The 18,820-nt window shown below is 49.0% G+C and overlaps 2 protein-coding genes across 4 annotated transcripts in view; one reads left to right on the top strand and one right to left on the bottom strand.

Moving 5' to 3' along the window:
* The window catches only part of AGBL2 (AGBL carboxypeptidase 2), a 48,903-nt gene extending 41,892 nt beyond the window's left edge, over nt 1–7,011 (bottom strand). The window contains exons 1-6 of one of the 3 annotated variants that reach the window (XM_073658976.1): nt 6,837–7,011; nt 6,700–6,741; nt 3,210–3,273; nt 2,845–2,964; nt 1,879–2,067; nt 1,580–1,684 (exon numbers count right to left, since the gene is read on the bottom strand). In XM_073658976.1, coding sequence (XP_073515077.1) covers nt 1,580–1,684; nt 1,879–2,067; nt 2,845–2,964; nt 3,210–3,273; nt 6,700–6,738 — 517 coding nt within the window. In that variant the 5' untranslated portion in view covers nt 6,739–6,741; nt 6,837–7,011. The remainder of the gene's footprint in view (nt 1–1,579; nt 1,685–1,878; nt 2,068–2,844; nt 2,965–3,209; nt 3,274–6,699; nt 6,742–6,836) is intronic. The other 2 variants (XM_073658977.1, XM_073658978.1) reach the window with 2 other exon arrangements.
* The window catches only part of MTCH2 (mitochondrial carrier 2), a 39,030-nt gene continuing 27,193 nt past the window's right edge, over nt 6,984–18,820 (top strand). The window contains exon 1 of the mRNA XM_073658982.1: nt 6,984–7,142. Coding sequence (XP_073515083.1) covers nt 7,056–7,142 — 87 coding nt within the window. The 5' untranslated portion in view covers nt 6,984–7,055. The remainder of the gene's footprint in view (nt 7,143–18,820) is intronic.

Below are 18,820 nucleotides of genomic sequence, written 5' to 3'. Positions count from 1 at the left end.
ACCTTAGTAAATACCCCGGGGAGCTATGGCCAGACCGAATGGCAGGGCCCTATACTGGAAATGCTTGATTTCCCCATCAATGATCAAGGCCACCCTAAGGTATTTTTGGTAATCCTTATGGATAGCTACACGGTAATAGGCGTCTTTTACATCTAATATTACCATGTAACTGCCTGAAAACAGCAACTTTATTGTTGATTTCACAGATTCCATTTTAAAAGGTGGGAACTATCAAGAACTTATTAAGGACTTTTAAGATAATGATACACCTAAAAGAACAGTCCGGCTTAGAGACCAAAAAGTGAGGCGAGTAGAAACCTAGCCTTCTTTCAGATGCCGGGACTTCCACCGGGACTGCTTTATGAACTAAGTCCAGGACTTCCACCGGGACTGCTTTATGAACTAAGTCCAGGACTTCCTTTTGTAGGGCCGGCTGCTCTGACACTGAGGAACAGACCGGGGTCAAGATGAATCTCCCACGAGGAATCGCCTGGAACTCGAACCTCAGACCCGAACCTATCAGATCAAGGATCCAGTTACTGAGGCAAGATAGAGGGCTGCCCCCTTTGAAGCTTGTAGGTTTCCTGTCCTTGGTGGGCAAATCCCCTCTCTCGTGGTGATGTCATGGTCGACCAATAAATTCTTTTGTAACCTTGGCCAGATCTGTGCCTTGCCACACTTCTGTCTCTGAGCTCCTTGGGCAGTTCCTTTGAGCTCATGATTCTCATTTGGTCTGACATTCTCTGTGAGCTGTGAGGTCTTATATAGACAGGTGTGTGCCTTTCCAAATCAAGTCCTATCAGTTTAATTAAGCACAGCTGGACTCCAATGAAGGAGTAGAACCATCTCCAGGAGGATCACAAGGAAATGGACAGCATGCGACTTTAATATGAGTGTCTGAGCAAAGGGTCTGAATACTTATGACCATGTGAGATTTCAGTTTTTCTTTTTTTAATAAATTTGCAAAAATTTCTGGGTTTTTTTCAGTAAAGATGGGGAGCAGAGTGTACTTTAATGAGGAAAAAAATAAACTTTTTAGAATTTACCAAATGTCTGCAATGAAACAAAGAGTGAAAAATGTAAAGGGGTCTGAAGACTTTCCACACCCACTGTATATATGTATGCAAATATATATATATATATATATATATATATATATATATATGAGAGATATATCGCGGGGGTCCTGCTGTTGGGACCCGAATATCTGTGATCCATCGGAGAATCAAAATGCAAGTGTTCTGTTTCCCTGCAGCGCCACCACGGGGGAAATGAAGCATTACACAGGGCCCATTCAAATAAATGGGCTTTCAGCTGAATACATGGACATGCGTGGTCTCCAGATGGGGGATTGTTCTTTTTCAGCCATTTTTGCATAGAGATAATGAATATAAATAAGAGATTACTCTCTTAAAGACTTTTTGATATGATTTTGATATTAGGAGCTTTCTGGGGCAGTAGTTGGGGTTTGGCGCTGCTCACCATTAGGTAAGATCACCCTAACAAGCAGATTTGACCGTGTTATTCAGAGGACGGCGGCTTACACCACACGGCGTCACCATTACTGGGACGGCAGTACCTTGGCTGATTTCATAGACCACTTTGCCCTCCCCCTCGGAGATGTACGGCATGGCTTCCTTCCCCGTATGTCTGTAGAACGGCTCCGGATTTGGGGGTTCCCACTCTGCGGGCACAAAACACGTTGTAGGTTTCCGGGGCACATAACATTCATTGCTGCAGCTGAGAGCGCGCTCCCACAGAGGGAAAAGAGAGGATTCAGTACCGAAAATGTTTAGAGATCTCCTATCTGCTGCGTACATTTCCCTGCGCTGAAGGTTTGACGTCTGCGACATGTCACTTTATGCTGAAGATGCTCACCGATATGACCGATCTCCTCAGATATAACGGCACACTCGGAGGGCCAGCGCGGAGCTTTTAGGAAGCCATTCTTCTTGGAGGTAGAAAACAAATCTCTGGGTTCGCTGAGGCGCGGGATGACCTGACCCTCCTGACTATCAAACACAATCTGACGGCTCTTGAACACAGCGCTCTCCAGCAGCAACGAATCTCAAGGGGAAGGAAGAAAGAGATTAGCCAAACAGAACTGGTCCCATGGGCCGAGACCCCCAGACACCGGCTGCAATCTGTGGGGGAAGATTCATTCCTCTGCAGCGCCTCCACAGGGGGAATGGAGCAGTACAGTTCTTATTAAACTCTACAGGCTGTCCATGCAGCCGCAGGGCTACTACGCACAGACCCGCCGCAGGGCTACTACGCACAGACCCGCCGCAGGGCTACTACGCACAGACGCGCCGCAGGGCTACTACGCACAGACGCGCCGCAGGGCTACTACGCACAGACCCGCCGCAGGGCTACTACGCACAGACCCGCCGCAGGGCTACTACGCACAGACCCGCCGCAGGGCTACTACGCACAGACCCGCCGCAGGGCTACTACGCAGACCCGCCGCAGGGCTACTACGCACAGACCCGCCGCAGGGCTACTACGCACAGACCCGCCGCAGGGCTACTACGCACAGACCCGCCGCAGGGCTACTACGCACAGACCCGCCGCAGGGCTACTACGCACAGACACGCCGCAGGGCTACTACGCACAGACACGCCGCAGGGCTACTACGCACAGACACGCCGCAGGGCTACTACGCACAGACACGCCGCAGGGCTACTACGCACAGACACGCCGCAGGGCTACTACGCACAGACACGCCGCAGGGCTACTACGCACAGACACGCCGCAGGGCTACTACGCACAGACACGCCGCAGGGCTACTACGCACAGAGCCGCCGCAGGGCTACGCACAGCGGCACTAGAGTGCATACATACAAATCAGCTTCTTCTGGTCATCCGGGGAGGACTGTCTGTCGGAATCACTGTCTGTCGCTTCTTCTCTTCGGTTCCTCACTGCCGGGCGCAGTAAAATTTCTTTTTCTTTTCCTATATTTTCTGAGAAAATAAATATGTATAAAATATAGGTGCCCGATAGGCTGAGAGGTGTCCTAAAGCTCCTGTATCCCAGGCCAAACACTGGAAACAAATGTCCCCGCTATTGTGTAATTTATAGTACTGGTCTCTTCATATGAACATTTAGTGCCCCCCACAACCTCTGTACCCCCATAATTATATTTCTTTCCCCAGGACCCTCTAACTGATGGCTATTTGGGCATATGCTCTTCTGATTGTTTCCTTACCTTTATAATAGCCGTAATATCTCAGGTGACGTCGCATGAAGCTCTCATAGGGGTCGGTCAGGACCTGGAAAAGAGTTATCAGATTATATCCCTCACACATTAGTAATGACAATGATAGGTTGGGATCTTCTGTATCTCCCATACAAGCGACACAGAGGCCACATATGAGAGCGGCCCCCAACTCACTGCTAAATGCCCACCCAGGAACAATGGGGTCCGGGGATCCTGATCTCTACTAATGATTGTGGGGGGATAAACCACAGCTAGGAGTGCGGAGCTGAATGGGGGACAGACAGAGGGGTCCCTCTCCCCATTAACACTTTACCAATACCTGGTGTACATATGTATGGGGGTGTTGGGAAAGATCCGTCAGCTCATGTGGCTGACAGCGATCTCATGTATATGGATCTGAGCCCCAGAGCTGGAATCTCCCAGCATCCCTTACTGTCTCGGTGCATTAATAGATATTGCTGGACTTCAATTTGCCTGATCCTATAAACCTCCCCAATATTGGAGATGACGTTCTTACATTAGACTGCAAGCTCTTGTTCCCCTGGACAACATTCTCTACGCTGCAGTGAAAGCTTTCTGCACCTTTATCCATGGACACAATAACGACCATCAGTAAACGCCAACTCTGACTCACAAAGCTTCAGGCTCGGCCCCGTAATATTCTGGCAATGCAATGTTTGGCCTCCATCTCAGATTTGTCACCGTGTACATGGTGATCTGTGGATACGAGTCTCGGCTGGAGCCTGTGTGTCCGGGGTTCAGGCTGCGATCACTGATCGCATCACATCACTGCAAGGGGAGCTAGTAATAAAGGGGCCGGGAAGAGTAAAGGGCTGGGAGAGCACGACTGTAGGAACATCTGAGGCAAGGGGTGGAATAATCGTCACCCGGGAACAGTTGTAAATTAGGGGCGACAGGAGGGAAGCATGGGAGGAGTGCTAGAAGACCCTGCTGTGGTTGTTGGGGTATATAACAGGAAATTTTGGGAAGTGTTTGATGCAGGGAATTTGTACAACAAGATTTGGGACATTGTGCTCACAATTGGTGGTGGTACCCGGAGGGAGAGAACGACGGCCCCAGAGGGAGAGGACGGCGGCCCCGGACGGAGAGGACAGCAGCCCTCGGAGGGAGAGGACGGCGGGCCCCAGAGGGAGAGGACGGCGGGCCCCAGAGGGAGAGGATGGCGGGCACATGCAGGACTGTGGTCCCGGAGGGAGAGGACGGCGGCCCCAAAGGGAGAGGACGGCGGGCACGTGCAGGACGGCGGCCCTGCAGGGAGAGAACAGCAGCCCTCGGAGGGAGAGGACGGCGGGCCCCGGAGGGAGAGGACGGCGGGCCCCGGAGGGAGAGGACGGCGGGCCGCGGAGGGAGAGGACGGCGGGCACACGCAGGACTGTGGCCCCGGAGGGAGAGGACGGAAGGGCCCCGGAGGGAGAGGACGGCGGGCCCCGGAGGGAGAGGACGGCGGGCACGTGCAGGACTGTGGTCCCGGAGGGAGAGGACGGCGGCCCCAAAGGGAGAGGACGGCGGGCACGTGCAGGACGGCGGCCCTGCAGGGAGAGAACAGCAGCCCTCGGAGGGAGAGGACGGCGGGCCCCGGAGGGAGAGGACGGCGGGCCGCGGAGGGAGAGGACGGCGGGCACACGCAGGACTGTGGCCCCGGAGGGAGAGGACGGAAGGGCCCCGGAGGGAGAGGACGGCGGGCCCCGGAGGGAGAGGACGGCGGGCACGTGCAGGACTGTGGTCCCGGAGGGGGGTGACGGCGGGCACGTGCAGGACTGTGGTCCCGGAGGGGGGTGATGGCGGGCACGTGCAGGACTGTGGTCCCGGAGGGGGGTGATGGCGGGCACGTGCAGGACTGTGGTCCCGGAGGGGGGTGATGGCGGGCACGTGCAGGACTGTGGTCCCGGAGGGGGGTGATGGCGGGCACGTGCAGGACTGTGGTCCCGGAGGGGGGTGATGGCGGGCACGTGCAGGACTGTGGTCCCGGAGGGGGGTGATGGCGGGCAAGTGCAGGACTGTGGTCCCGGAGGGGGGTGATGGCGGGCACGTGCAGGACTGTGGTCCCGGAGGGGGGTGATGGCGGGCACGTGCAGGACTGTGGTCCCGGAGGGAGGTGATGGCGGGCACGTGCAGGACTGTGGTCCCGGAGGGGGGTGATGGCGGGCACGTGCAGGACTGTGGTCCCGGAGGGGGGTGATGGCGGGCACGTGCAGGACTGTGGTCCCGGAGGGGGGTGATGGCGGGCACGTGCAGGACTGTGGTCCCGGAGGGGGGTGATGGCGGGCACGTGCAGGACTGTGGTCCCGGAGGGGGGTGATGGCGGGCACGTGCAGGACTGTGGTCCCGGAGGGGGGTGATGGCGGGCACGTGCAGGACTGTGGTCCCGGAGGGGGGTGATGGCGGGCACGTGCAGGACTGTGGTCCCGGAGGGGGGTGATGGCGGGCACGTGCAGGACTGTGGTCCCGGAGGGGGGTGATGGCGGGCACGTGCAGCACTGTGGTCCCGGAGGGGGGTGATGGCGGGCACGTGCAGGACTGTGGTCCCGGAGGGGGGTGATGGCGGGCACGTGCAGGACTGTGGTCCCGGAGGGGGGTGATGGCGGGCACGTGCAGGACTGTGGTCCCGGAGGGGGGTGATGGCGGGCACGTGCAGGACTGTGGTCCCGGAGGGGGGTGATGGCGGGCACGTGCAGGACTGTGGTCCCGGAGGGAGAGGATGGCGGGCACGTGCAGGACTGTGGTCCCGGAGGGAGAGGATGGCGGGCACGTGCAGGACTGTGGTCCCGGAGGGGGGTGATGGCGGGCACGTGCAGGACTGTGGTGACGGAGGGGGGTGATGGCGGGCACGTGCAGGACTGTGGTCCCGGAGGGAGATGACGGCGGGCCCGTGCAGGACTGTGGTCCCGGAGGGAGATGACGGCGGGCCCGTGCAGGACTGTGGTCCCGGAGGGGGGTGATGGCGGGCACGTGCAGGACTGTGGTCCCGGAGGGAGAGGATGGCGGGCACGTGCAGCACTGTGGTCCCGGAGGGAGATGACGGCGGGCCCGTGCAGGACTGTGGTCCCGGAGGGGGGTGATGGCGGGCACGTGCAGGACTGTGGTCCCGGAGGGGGGTGATGGCGGGCACGTGCAGGACTGTGGTCCCGGAGGGGGGTGATGGCGGGCACGTGCAGGACTGTGGTCCCGGAGGGAGAGGATGGCGGGCACGTGCAGCACTGTGGTCCCGGAGGGAGATGACGGCGGGCCCGTGCAGGACTGTGGTCCCGGAGGGAGGACACCGTTCCGGCCTTGTTGATAGACGCGGTGTCTGTTATGGCCGGTTGTTAGCATTGTACGGTCTCTATATCGGGGGCTTCACTGTGACAATGACGGCGGCCCGGAGAGATCACTGCCGGTGTCACAGACAAAGTCACCGGAGCACAGGGAGGACAGACGGGAGCACGAGGGGCACCGGGAAAGGAGCGCAGAGAATTACCTCAGGATTCATGGCGGAGCGGAGAGCAGGAGACATCATCACCTGAGGAGGAAGAGAAAGGGATCAGTGTAATCATCACCGAGGAAATAACGTCACATCATAACGACGAGAGGCCTCCGCCCGGTCCCCGCACACACCGGCTCCGGGCTCCTCTTCTTCTTCCTTCTCCTCCCCGGTCCCTTCTCTCACACCGGCTCTGTTCTCCTCAGGGCTCCGTTCTCCTCCGGCTCCAGGCTCCTCCCCTCTAAACTCTCGCCGTTGCCTGGAGACGCGGGTCACGTGCTCCCCCTGCACTTCCGGCCTGGAGTGAAGGTTTCTCCTTGGCGTTGCGACCCGGCTTCCGTGACGTTTCCAAGATGGCGGATACGGGCAGTCAGCTGCTGCTGGGCTCCGGCCTCACCGTTCTGTCCCACCCGCTGATGTACGTGAAGATGCTGGTGCAGGTGAGTGCGGAGCCCGGGGGAGCTGAGGCCGGAGCTGTCAGGGCCGTGTGCCCGGTGGACGGGAGCTGTCAGGGCCGTGTGCCCGGTGGACGGGAGCTGTCAGGGCCGTGTGCCCGGTGGACGGGAGCTGTCAGGGCCGTGTGCCCGGTGGACGGGAGCTGTCAGGGCCGTGTGCCCGGTGGACGGGAGCTGTCAGGGCCGTGTGCCCGGTGGACGGGAGCTGTCAGGGCCGTGTGCCCGGTGCCAGCTCCGGCCCAGGAGAGTGTTCACACTGGCAGGTTCTCCGCAGAGAGTCGCGTTATCGGCAGCAGGTGGATTGGCCCAGTCGTGGCGGAGTCTTCTCCTGGGTTCCTATTCTGTAGAGCGGTAATGCCGATCATATGCTCCATGTTCCCCCGCTATACCGCTTCAGAGAGCAGCGTTATTTGTTGGTTGTACACACGGGGTCAAAATTGTTGTTACCCCTCGTTTAATGAAAGAAAAACCCACAATGGTCACAGAAATAACCAGAATCTGACAAAAGTAATAATAAATTACAAATCTATGAAGATGAAAAGATGAAGGTCAGACATTGCTTTTCTGCTTCCACAGAATGTAAAAAATATTAACCTCATGAAATCTTCCTGGACAGAAATGATGGTTCTAATTCTTATTATTATCTTAATATTTTGTTGACCCTTTTGCGGCGATCACTGCGATCAGACGATTCCTGTAACTGTCAATGAGACTTCTGCACCTCTCCACAGGTATTCTGGAGACTCCTCATGAGCAAACTGCTCCAGTTGTCTCGTGGTTGAAGGTCGCCTTCTCCAGACTGTTTCAGCTCTTTCCAAAGATGCTCAATAGGATTTCGATCAGGGCTCATAGAAGCCACTTCAGAACAGTCCAATGTTTTCCTCTTACCCATTCTTGGGTGTTTTTAGCTGTGTGTTTTGGGTCATTATTCTGTTGCAACACCCATGACCTGCGACTGAGACCAAGCTTTCTGACACTGGGCAGCACATTTCTCTCTAGAATCCCTTGATAGTCTTGAGATTTCATTGTACCCTGCACAGATTCAAGGCACCCTGTGCCAGATGCAGCAAAGCAGCCCCAGAACATAACAGAGCCTCCACCATGTTTCACAGTAGGGACTGTGTTCTTTTCTTGATATTCTTCATTTTTCCGTCTGTGAACATAGAGCTGATGTGCCTTGCCAAAAACTTCAATTTTTGTCTCATCTGTCCATAGGACATTCTCCCAGAAGCTTTGTGGCTTGTCAACATGTAGTTTGGCAAATTCCAGTTTGGCTTTTTAATGATTTTTTTTTTCAACAATGGTGTTGTCCTTGGTCACCTCCCATGAAGTTCACTTTGGATCAAGCAATGATGGATGGTACAATCTGACACTGATGTTCCTTGAGCTTGAAGTTCACCTTTAATCTCTTTATAAGTTTTCCTGGGCTCTTTTGTTACCATTCGTATTATCCATCTCTTTGATTTGTCATCCATTTTCCACGTCCAGGGAGGTTGACTACAGTCGCATGGATCTTAAATTTCTGAATAATATGTGCAACTGTAGTTACAGGAACATCAAGCTGCTTGGAGATGGTCTTATAACCTTTACCTTTAACATGCTTGTCTATACTTTTCTTTCTAATCTCCTGAGACAACTCTTTCCTTTGCTTCCTCTGCTCCATGTTGAGTGGTACACACCGTGTCACCAAACAGCACATTGAGTATCTGTAGCCCTATATACAGCACAGTGAGTATCTGTAGCCCTATATACAGCACAGTGAGTATCTGTAGCCCTATATACAGGCACAGTGAGTATCTGTAGCCCTATATACAGGCACAGTGAGTATCTGTAGCCCTATATACAGGCACAGTGAGTATCTGTAGCCCTATATACAGGCACAGTGAGTATCTGTAGCCCTATATACAGGCACAGTGAGTATCTGTAGCCCTATATACAGGCACAGTGAGTATCTGTAGCCCTATATACAGGCACAGTGAGTATCTGTGGCCCTATATACAGGCACAGTGAGTATCTGTGGCCCTATATACAGGCACAGTGAGTATCTGTGGCCCTATATACAGGCACAGTGAGTATCTGTGGCCCTATATACAGGCACAGTGAGTATCTGTGGCCCTATATACAGGCACAGTGAGTATCTGTGGCCCTATATACAGGCACAGTGAGTATCTGTGGCCCTATATACAGGCACAGTGAGTATCTGTGGCCCTATATACAGGCACAGTGAGTATCTGTGGCCCTATATACAGGCACAGTGAGTATCTGTGGCCCTATATACAGGCACAGTGAGTATCTGTGGCCCTATATACAGGCACAGTGAGTATCTGTGGCCCTATATACAGGCACAGTGAGTATCTGTGGCCCTATATACAGGCACAGTGAGTATCTGTGGCCCTATATACAGGCACAGTGAGTATCTGTGGCCCTATATACAGGCACAGTGAGTATCTGTGGCCCTATATACAGGCACAGTGAGTATCTGTGGCCCTATATACAGGCACAGTGAGTATCTGTGGCCCTATATACAGGCACAGTGAGTATCTGTGGCCCTATATACAGGCACAGTGAGTATCTGTGGCCCTATATACAGGCACAGTGAGTATCTGTGGCCCTATATACAGGCACAGTGAGTATCTGTGGCCCTATATACAGGCACAGTGAGTATCTGTGGCCCTATATACAGGCACAGTGAGTATCTGTGGCCCTATATACAGGCACAGTGAGTATCTGTGGCCCTATATACAGGCACAGTGAGTATCTGTGGCCCTATATACAGGCACAGTGAGTATCTGTGGCCCTATATACAGGCACAGTGAGTATCTGTGGCCCTATATACAGGCACAGTGAGTATCTGTGGCCCTATATACAGGCACAGTGAGTATCTGTGGCCCTATATACAGGCACAGTGAGTATCTGTGGCCCTATATACAGGCACAGTGAGTATCTGTGGCCCTATATACAGGCACAGTGAGTATCTGTGGCCCTATATACAGGCACAGTGAGTATCTGTGGCCCTATATACAGGCACAGTGAGTATCTGTGGCCCTATATACAGGCACAGTGAGTATCTGTGGCCCTATATACAGGCACAGTGAGTATCTGTGGCCCTATATACAGGCACAGTGAGTATCTGTGGCCCTACAGTACAGACCAAAAGTTTGGACACACCTTCTCATTTAAAGATTTTTCTGTATTTTCATGACTATGAAAATTGTACATTCACACTGAAGGCATCAAAACTATGAATTAACACATGTGGAATTATATAGTTAACAAAAAAGTGTGAAACCACTGAAAATATGTCTTATATTCTAGGTTCTTCACAGTAGCCACCTTTTGCTTTGATGACTGCTTTGCACACTCTTGGCATTCTCTTGATGAGCTTCAAGAGGTCGTCACCGGAAATGGTTTTCACTTCACAGGTGTGCCCTGTCAGGTTTAATAAGTGGGATTTCTTGCCTTATAAATGGGGTTGGGACCATCAGTTGTGTTGTGCAGAAGTCTTGTGGATACACAGCTGATAGTCCTACTAAATAGACTGTTAGAATTTGTATTATGGCAAGAAAAAAGCAGCTAAGTAAAGAAAAACGAGAGGCCATCATTTCTTTAAGAAATGAAGGACAGTCTATGCAAAAAATTGGGAAAACTTTGAAAGTGTCCCCAAGTGCAGTTGCAAAAACCATAAATCGCTACAAAGAAACTGGCTCACTTGAGGACCGCCCCAGGAAAAGAAGACCAAGAGTCACCTCTGCTTCTGAGGATAAGTTCATCCGAGTCACCAGCCTCAGAAATCGCAGGTTAACAGCAGCTCAGATTAGAGACCAGGTCAATGCCATACAGAGTTCTAGCAGCAGACACATCTCTACAACAACTGTTAAGAGGAGACTTTGTGCAGCAGGCCTTCATGGTAAAATAGCTGCTAGGAAACCACTGCTAAGGACAAGCAACAAGCAGAAGAGACTTGTTTGGGCTAAAGAACACAAGGAATGGACATTAGACCAGTGGAAATCTGTGCTTTGGTCTGATGAGTCTTTGAGATCTTTGGTTGCAACCACCGTATCTTTGTGCGACGCAGAAAAGGTGAACGGATGGACTCTACACGCCTGGTTCCCACCGTGAAGCATGGAGGAGGAGGTGTGATGGTGTGGGGGGGCTTTGCTGGTGACCCTGTTGGGGATTTATTCAAAATTGAAGGCATGCTGAACCAGCATGGCTATCACAGCATCTTGCAGCGGCATGCTATTCCATCCGGTTTGCATTTAGTTGGACCATTTATTTTTCAACAGGACAATGACCCCAAACACCTCCAGGCTGTGTAAGGGCTATTTGACCAAGAGGGAGAGTGATGGGGGGCTACGCCAGATGACCTGGCCTCCACAGTCACCAGACCTGAACCCAATCGAGATGGTTTGGGGTGAGCTGGACCACAGAGTGAAGGCAAAAGGGCCAACAAGTGCTAAGCATCTCTGGGAACTCCTTCAAGATTGTTGGAAGACCATTTCCGGTGATTACCTCTTGAAGCTCATCAAGAGAATGCCAGGAGTGTGCAAAGCAGTCATCAAAGCAAAAGGTGGCTACTGTGAAGAACCTAGAATATAAGACATATTTTCAGTGGTTTCACACTTTTTTGTTAAGTATATAATTCCACATGTGGTAATTCATAGTTTTGATGCCTTCAGTGTGAATGTACAATTTTCATAGTCATGAAAATACAGAAAAATCTTTAAATGAGGTGTGTCCAAACTTTTGGTCTGTACTGTATATACAGGCACAGTGAGTATCTGTAGTCCTATATACAGGCACAGTGAGTATCTGTAGCCCTATATACAGGCACAGTGAGTATCTGTAGCCCTATATACAGGCACAGTGAGTATCTGTAGCTCTATATACAGGCACAGTGAGTATCTGTAGCTCTATATACAGGCACAGTGAGTATCTGTAGCCCTATATACAGGCACAGTGAGTATCTGTAGCCCTATATACAGGCACAGTGAGTATCTGTAGCCCTATATACAGCACAGTGAGTATCTGTAGCCCTATATACAGGCACAGTGAGTATCTGTAGCCCTATATACAGCACAGTGAGTATCTGTAGCCCTATATACAGGCACAGTGAGTATCTGTAGCTCTATATACAGCACAGTGAGTATCTGTAGCCCTATATACAGGCACAGTGAGTATCTGTAGCCCTATATACAGGCACAGTGAGTATCTGTAGCCCTATATACAGGCACAGTGAGTATCTGTAGCCCTATATACAGGCACAGTGAGTATCTGTAGCCCTATATACAGGCACAGTGAGTATCTGTAGCTCTATATACAGGCACAGTGAGTATCTGTAGCTCTATATACAGGCACAGTGAATATCTGTAGCTCTATATACAGCACAGTGAGTATCTGTAGTCCTATATACAGCACAGTGAGTATCTGTAGCTCTATATACAGCACAGTGAGTATCTGTAGCTCTATATACAGCACAGTGAGTATCTGTAGTCCTATATACAGCACAGTGAGTATCTGTAGCTCTATATACAGGCACAGTGAGTATCTGTAGCTCTATATACAGCACAGTGAGTATCTGTAGCCCTATATACAGGCACAGTGAGTATCTGTAGCTCTATAGACAGCACAGTGAGTATCTGTAGCTCTATAGACAGCACAGTGAGTATCAGTAGTCCTATATACAGGCACAGTGAGTATCTGTAGCTCTATATACAGGCACAGTGAGTATCTGTAGCTCTATATACAGGCACAGTGAGTATCTGTAGCTATATACAGGCACAGTGAGTATCTGTAGTCCTATATACAGCACAGTGAGTATCTGTAGCTCTATATACAGGCACAGTGAGTATCTGTAGCTCTATATACAGGCACAGTGAGTATCTGTAGCTATATACAGGCACAGTGAGTATCTGTAGCTCTATAGACAGCACAGTGAGTATCTGTAGCTCTATATACAGGCACAGTGAGTATCTGTAGCTCTATATACAGGCACAGTGAGTATCTGTAGCTCTATAGACAGCACAGTGAGTATCTGTAGCTCTATATACAGGCACAGTGAGTATCTGTAGCTCTATATACAGGCACAGTGAGTATCTGTAGCTCTATATACAGCACAGTGAGTATCTGTAGCCCTATAGACAGCACAGTGAGTATCTGTAGCCCTATATACAGCACAGTGAGTATCTGTAGCCCTATATACAGGCACAGTGAGTATCTGTAGCTCTATATACAGGCACAGTGAGTATCTGTAGCCCTATATACAGGCACAGTGAGTATCTGTAGCTCTATATACAGGCACAGTGAGTATCTGTAGCTCTATATACAGGCACAGTGAGTATCTGTAGCTCTATATACTGGCACAGTGAGTATCTGTAGCTCTATATACAGGCACAGTGAGTATCTGTAGCTCTATATACAGGCACAGTGAGTATCTGTAGCTCTATATACAGCACAGTGAGTATCTGTAGTCCTATATACAGCACAGTGAGTATCTGTAGTCCTATATACAGCACAGTGAGTATCTGTAGTCCTATATACAGCACAGTGAGTATCTGTAGTCCTATATACAGCACAGTATCTGTAGCTCTATATACAGGCACAGTGAGTATCTGTAGCCCTATATACAGGCACAGTGAGTATCTGTAGCTCTATATACAGCACAGTGAGTATCTGTAGCCCTATATACAGGCACAGTGAGTATCTGTAGCTCTATATACAGCACAGTGAGTATCTGTAGCTCTATATACAGCACAGTGAGTATCTGTAGCTCTATATACAGCACAGTGAGTATCTGTAGCTCTATATACAGCACAGTGAGTATCTGTAGCTCTATATACAGCACAGTGAGTATCTGTAGCTCTATATACAGCACAGTGAGTATCTGTAGCTCTATATACAGCACAGTGAGTATCTGTAGCTCTATATACAGCACAGTGAGTATCTGTAGCTCTATATACAGCACAGTGAGTATCTGTAGTCCTATATACAGCACAGTGAGTATCTGTAGTCCTATATACAGCACAGTGAGTATCTGTAGCTCTATATACAGGCACAGTGAGTATCTGTAGCTCTATATACAGGCACAGTGAGTATCTGTAGCTCTATATACAGGCACAGTGAGTATCTGTAGCCCTATATACAGGCACAGTGAGTATCTGTAGCCCTATATACAGCACAGTGAGTATCTGTAGCCCTATATACAGCACAGTGAGTATCTGTAGCTCTATATACAGGCACAGTGAGTATCTGTAGCTCTATATACAGGCACAGTGAGTATCTGTAGCTCTATATACAGGCACAGTGAGTATCTGTAGCTCTATATACAGGCACAGTGAGTATCTGTAGCTCTATATACAGGCACAGTGAGTATCTGTAGCTCTATATACAGGCACAGTGAGTATCTGTAGCTCTATATACAGGCACAGTGAGTATCTGTAGCCCTATATACAGGCACAGTGAGTATCTGTAGCTCTATATACAGCACAGTGAGTATCTGTAGCCCTATATACAGGCACAGTGAGTATCTGTAGCTCTATATACAGGCACAGTGAGTATCTGTAGCTCTATATACAGGCACAGTGAGTATCTGTAGCCCTATATACAGGCACAGTGAGTATCTGTAGCCCTATATACAGGCACAGTGAGTATCTGTAGCCCTATATACAGCACAGTGAGTATCTGTAGCCCTATATACAGGCACAGTGAGTATCTGTAGCCCTATATACAGGCACAGTGAGTATCTGTAGCTCTATATACAGGCACAGTGAGTATCTGTAGCTCTATATACAGGCACAGTGAGTATCTGTAGCTCTATATACAGGCACAGTGAGTATCTGTAGCTCTATATACAGCACAGTGAGTATCTGTAGCTCTATATACAGCACAGTGAGTATCTGTAGCTCTATATACAGGCACAGTGAGTATCTGTAGCTCTATATACAGGCACAGTGAGTATCTGTAGCTCTATATACAGGCACAGTGAGTATCTGTAGCTCTATATACAGCACAGTGAGTATCTGTAGCTCTATATACAGGCACAGTGAGTATCTGTAGCTCTATATACAGGCACAGTGAGTATCTGTAGCTCTATATACAGGCACAGTGAGTATCTGTAGCGCTATATACAGGCACAGTGAGTATCTGTAGCTCTATATACAGGCACAGTGAGTATCTGTAGCCCTATATACAGCACAGTGAGTATCTGTAGCTCTATATACAGCACAGTGAGTATCTGTAGTCCTATATACAGCACAGTGAGTATCTGTAGTCCTATATACAGCACAGTGAGTATCTGTAGTCCTATATACAGCACAGTGAGTATCTGTAGCTCTATATACAGGCACAGTGAGTATCTGTAGCCCTATATACAGGCACAGTGAGTATCTGTAGCTCTATATACAGGCACAGTGAGTATCTGTAGCTCTATATACAGGCACAGTGAGTATCTGTAGCTCTATATACAGCACAGTGAGTATCTGTAGCTCTATATACAGGCACAGTGAGTATCTGTAGCTCTATATACAGACACAGTGAGTATCTGTAGCTCTATATACAGCACAGTGAGTATCTATAGTCCTATATACAGCACAGTGAGTATCTGTAGTCCTATATACAGGCACAGTGAGTATCTATAGTCCTATATACAGCACAGTGAGTATCTGTAGCTCTATATACAGGCACAGTGAGTATCTGTAGCTCTATATACAGGCACAGTGAGTATCTGTAGCTCTATATACAGGCACAATGAGTATCTGTAGCTCTATATACAGCACAGTGAGTATCTGTAGCTCTATATACAGCACAGTGAGTATCTGTAGTCCTATATACAGCACAGTGAGTATCTGTAGTCCTATATACAGCACAGTGAGTATCTGTAGTCCTATATACAGCACAGTGAGTATCTGTAGTCCTATATACAGCACAGTATCTGTAGCTCTATATACAGGCACAGTGAGTATCTGTAGCCCTATATACAGGCACAGTGAGTATCTGTAGCCCTATATACAGCACAGTGAGTATCTGTAGCTCTATATACAGGCACAGTGAGTATCTGTAGCTCTATATACAGGCACAGTGAGTATCTGTAGCCCTATATACAGGCACAGTGAGTATCTGTAGCTCTATATACAGCACAGTGAGTATCTGTAGCTCTATATACAGCACAGTGAGTATCTGTAGCTCTATATACAGCACAGTGAGTATCTGTAGCTCTATATACAGGCACAGTGAGTATCTGTAGCCCTATATACAGGCACAGTGAGTATCTGTAGCCCTATATACAGGCACAGTGAGTATCTGTAGCCCTATATACAGGCACAGTGAGTATCTGTAGCCCTATATACAGCACAGTGAGTATCTGTAGCCCTATATACAGGCACAGTGAGTATCTGTAGCTCTATATACAGGCACAGTGAGTATCTGTAGCTCTATATACAGCACAGTGAGTATCTGTAGCTCTATATACAGGCACAGTGAGTATCTGTAGCCCTATATACAGGCACAGTGAGTATCTGTAGTCCTATATACAGCACAGTGAGTATCTGTAGCTCTATATACAGGCACAGTGAGTATCTGTAGCTCTATATACAGGCACAGTGAGTATCTGTAGCTCTATATACAGGCACAGTGAGTATCTGTAGTCCTATATACAGGCACAGTGAGTATCTGTAGCTCTATATACAGCACAGTGAGTATCTGTAGCTCTATATACAGCACAGTGAGTATCTGTAGTCCTATATACAGCACAGTGAGTATCTGTAGTCCTATATACAGGCACAGTGAGTATCTGTAGCTCTATATACAGCACAGTGAGTATCTATAGTCCTATATACAGCACAGTGAGTATCTGTCGCTCTATATACAGGCACAGTGAGTATCTGTAGTCCTATATACAGGCACAGTGAGTATCTGTAGCTCTATATACAGCACAGTGAGTATCTGTAGCTCTATATACAGGCACAGTGAGTATCTGTAGCTCTATATACAGACACAGTGAGTATCTGTAGCTCTATATACAGCACAGTGAGTATCTATAGTCCTATATACAGCACAGTGAGTATCTGTAGTCCTATATACAGGCACAGTGAGTATCTGTAGCTCTATATACAGCACAGTGAGTATCTATAGTCCTATATACAGCACAGTGAGTATCTGTAGCTCTATATACAGGCACAGTGAGTATCTGTAGCTCTATATACAGGCACAGTGAGTATCTGTAGCTCTATATACAGCACAGTGAGTATCTGTAGCCCTATATACAGGCACAGTGAGTATCTGTAGCTCTATATACAGCACAGTGAGTATCTGTAGCCCTATATACAGGCACAGTGAGTATCTGTAGCTCTATATACAGGCACAGTGAGTATCTGTAGCTCTATATACAGGCACAGTGAGTATCTGTAGCTCTATATACAGGCACAGTGAGTATCTGTAGCTCTATATACAGCACAGTGAGTATCTGTAGCCCTATATACAGGCACAGTGAGTATCTGTAGCTCTATATACAGCACAGTGAGTATCTGTAGCCCTATATACAGGCACAGTGAGTATCTGTAGCTCTATATACAGCACAGTGAGTATCTGTAGCCCTATATACAGCACAGTGAGTATCTGTAGCCCTATATACAGGCACAGTGAGTATCTGTAGCCCTATATACAGCACAGTGAGTATCTGTAGCCCTATATACAGCACAGTGAGTATCTGTAGCCCTATATACAGGCACAGTGAGTATCTGTAGCCCTATATACAGCACAGTGAGTATCTGTAGCCCTATATACAGGCACAGTGAGTATCTGTAGCTCTATATACAGGCACAGTGAGTATCTGTAGCTCTATATACAGCACAGTGAGTATCTGTAGCCCTATATACAGGCACAGTGAGTATCTGTAGCTCTATATACAGGCACAGTGAGTATCTGTAGCTCTATATACAGCACAGTGAGTATCTGTAGCTCTATATACAGCACAGTGAGTATCTGTAGTCCTATATACAGCACAGTGAGTATCTGTAGCTCTATATACAGCACAGTGAGTATCTGTAGCCCTATATACAGGCACAGTGAGTATCTGTAGTCCTATATACAGCACAGTGAGTATCTGTAGCTCTATATACAGCACAGTGAGTATCTGTAGTCCTATATACAGCACAGTGAGTGTCTGTAGCTCTATATACAGCACAGTGAGTATCTGTAGCTCTATATACAGGCACAGTGAGTATCTGTAGCTCTATATACAGGCACAGTGAGTATCTGTAGCTCTATATACAGGCACAGTGAGTATCTGTAGCTCTATATACAGGCACAGTGAGTATCTGTAGCTCTATATACAGGCACAGTGAGTATCTGTAGTCCTATATACAGGCACAGTGAGTATCTGTAGCTCTATATACAGGCACAGTGAGTATCTGTAGCTCTATATACAGGCACAGTGAGTATCTGTAGCTCTATATACAGGCACAGTGAGTATCTGTAGCCCTATATACAGGCACAGTGAGTATCTGTAGCTCTATATACAGCACAGTGAGTATCTGTAGCTCTATATACAGCACAGTGAGTATCTATAGTCCTATATACAGCACAGTGAGTATCTGTAGTCCTATATACAGGCACAGTGAGTATCTGTAGCTCTATATGCAGCACAGTGAGTATCTATAGTCCTATAT

This window comes from Phyllobates terribilis, unplaced genomic scaffold (genome assembly GCF_046119375.1).
Source record: "Phyllobates terribilis strain yellow unplaced genomic scaffold, ASM4611937v1 Scaffold_13__5_contigs__length_258822181, whole genome shotgun sequence".
In the NCBI taxonomy this organism is placed as follows: Eukaryota; Metazoa; Chordata; class Amphibia; order Anura; family Dendrobatidae; genus Phyllobates; species Phyllobates terribilis.
This window is presented reverse-complemented; position numbering and strand designations above follow the sequence as displayed.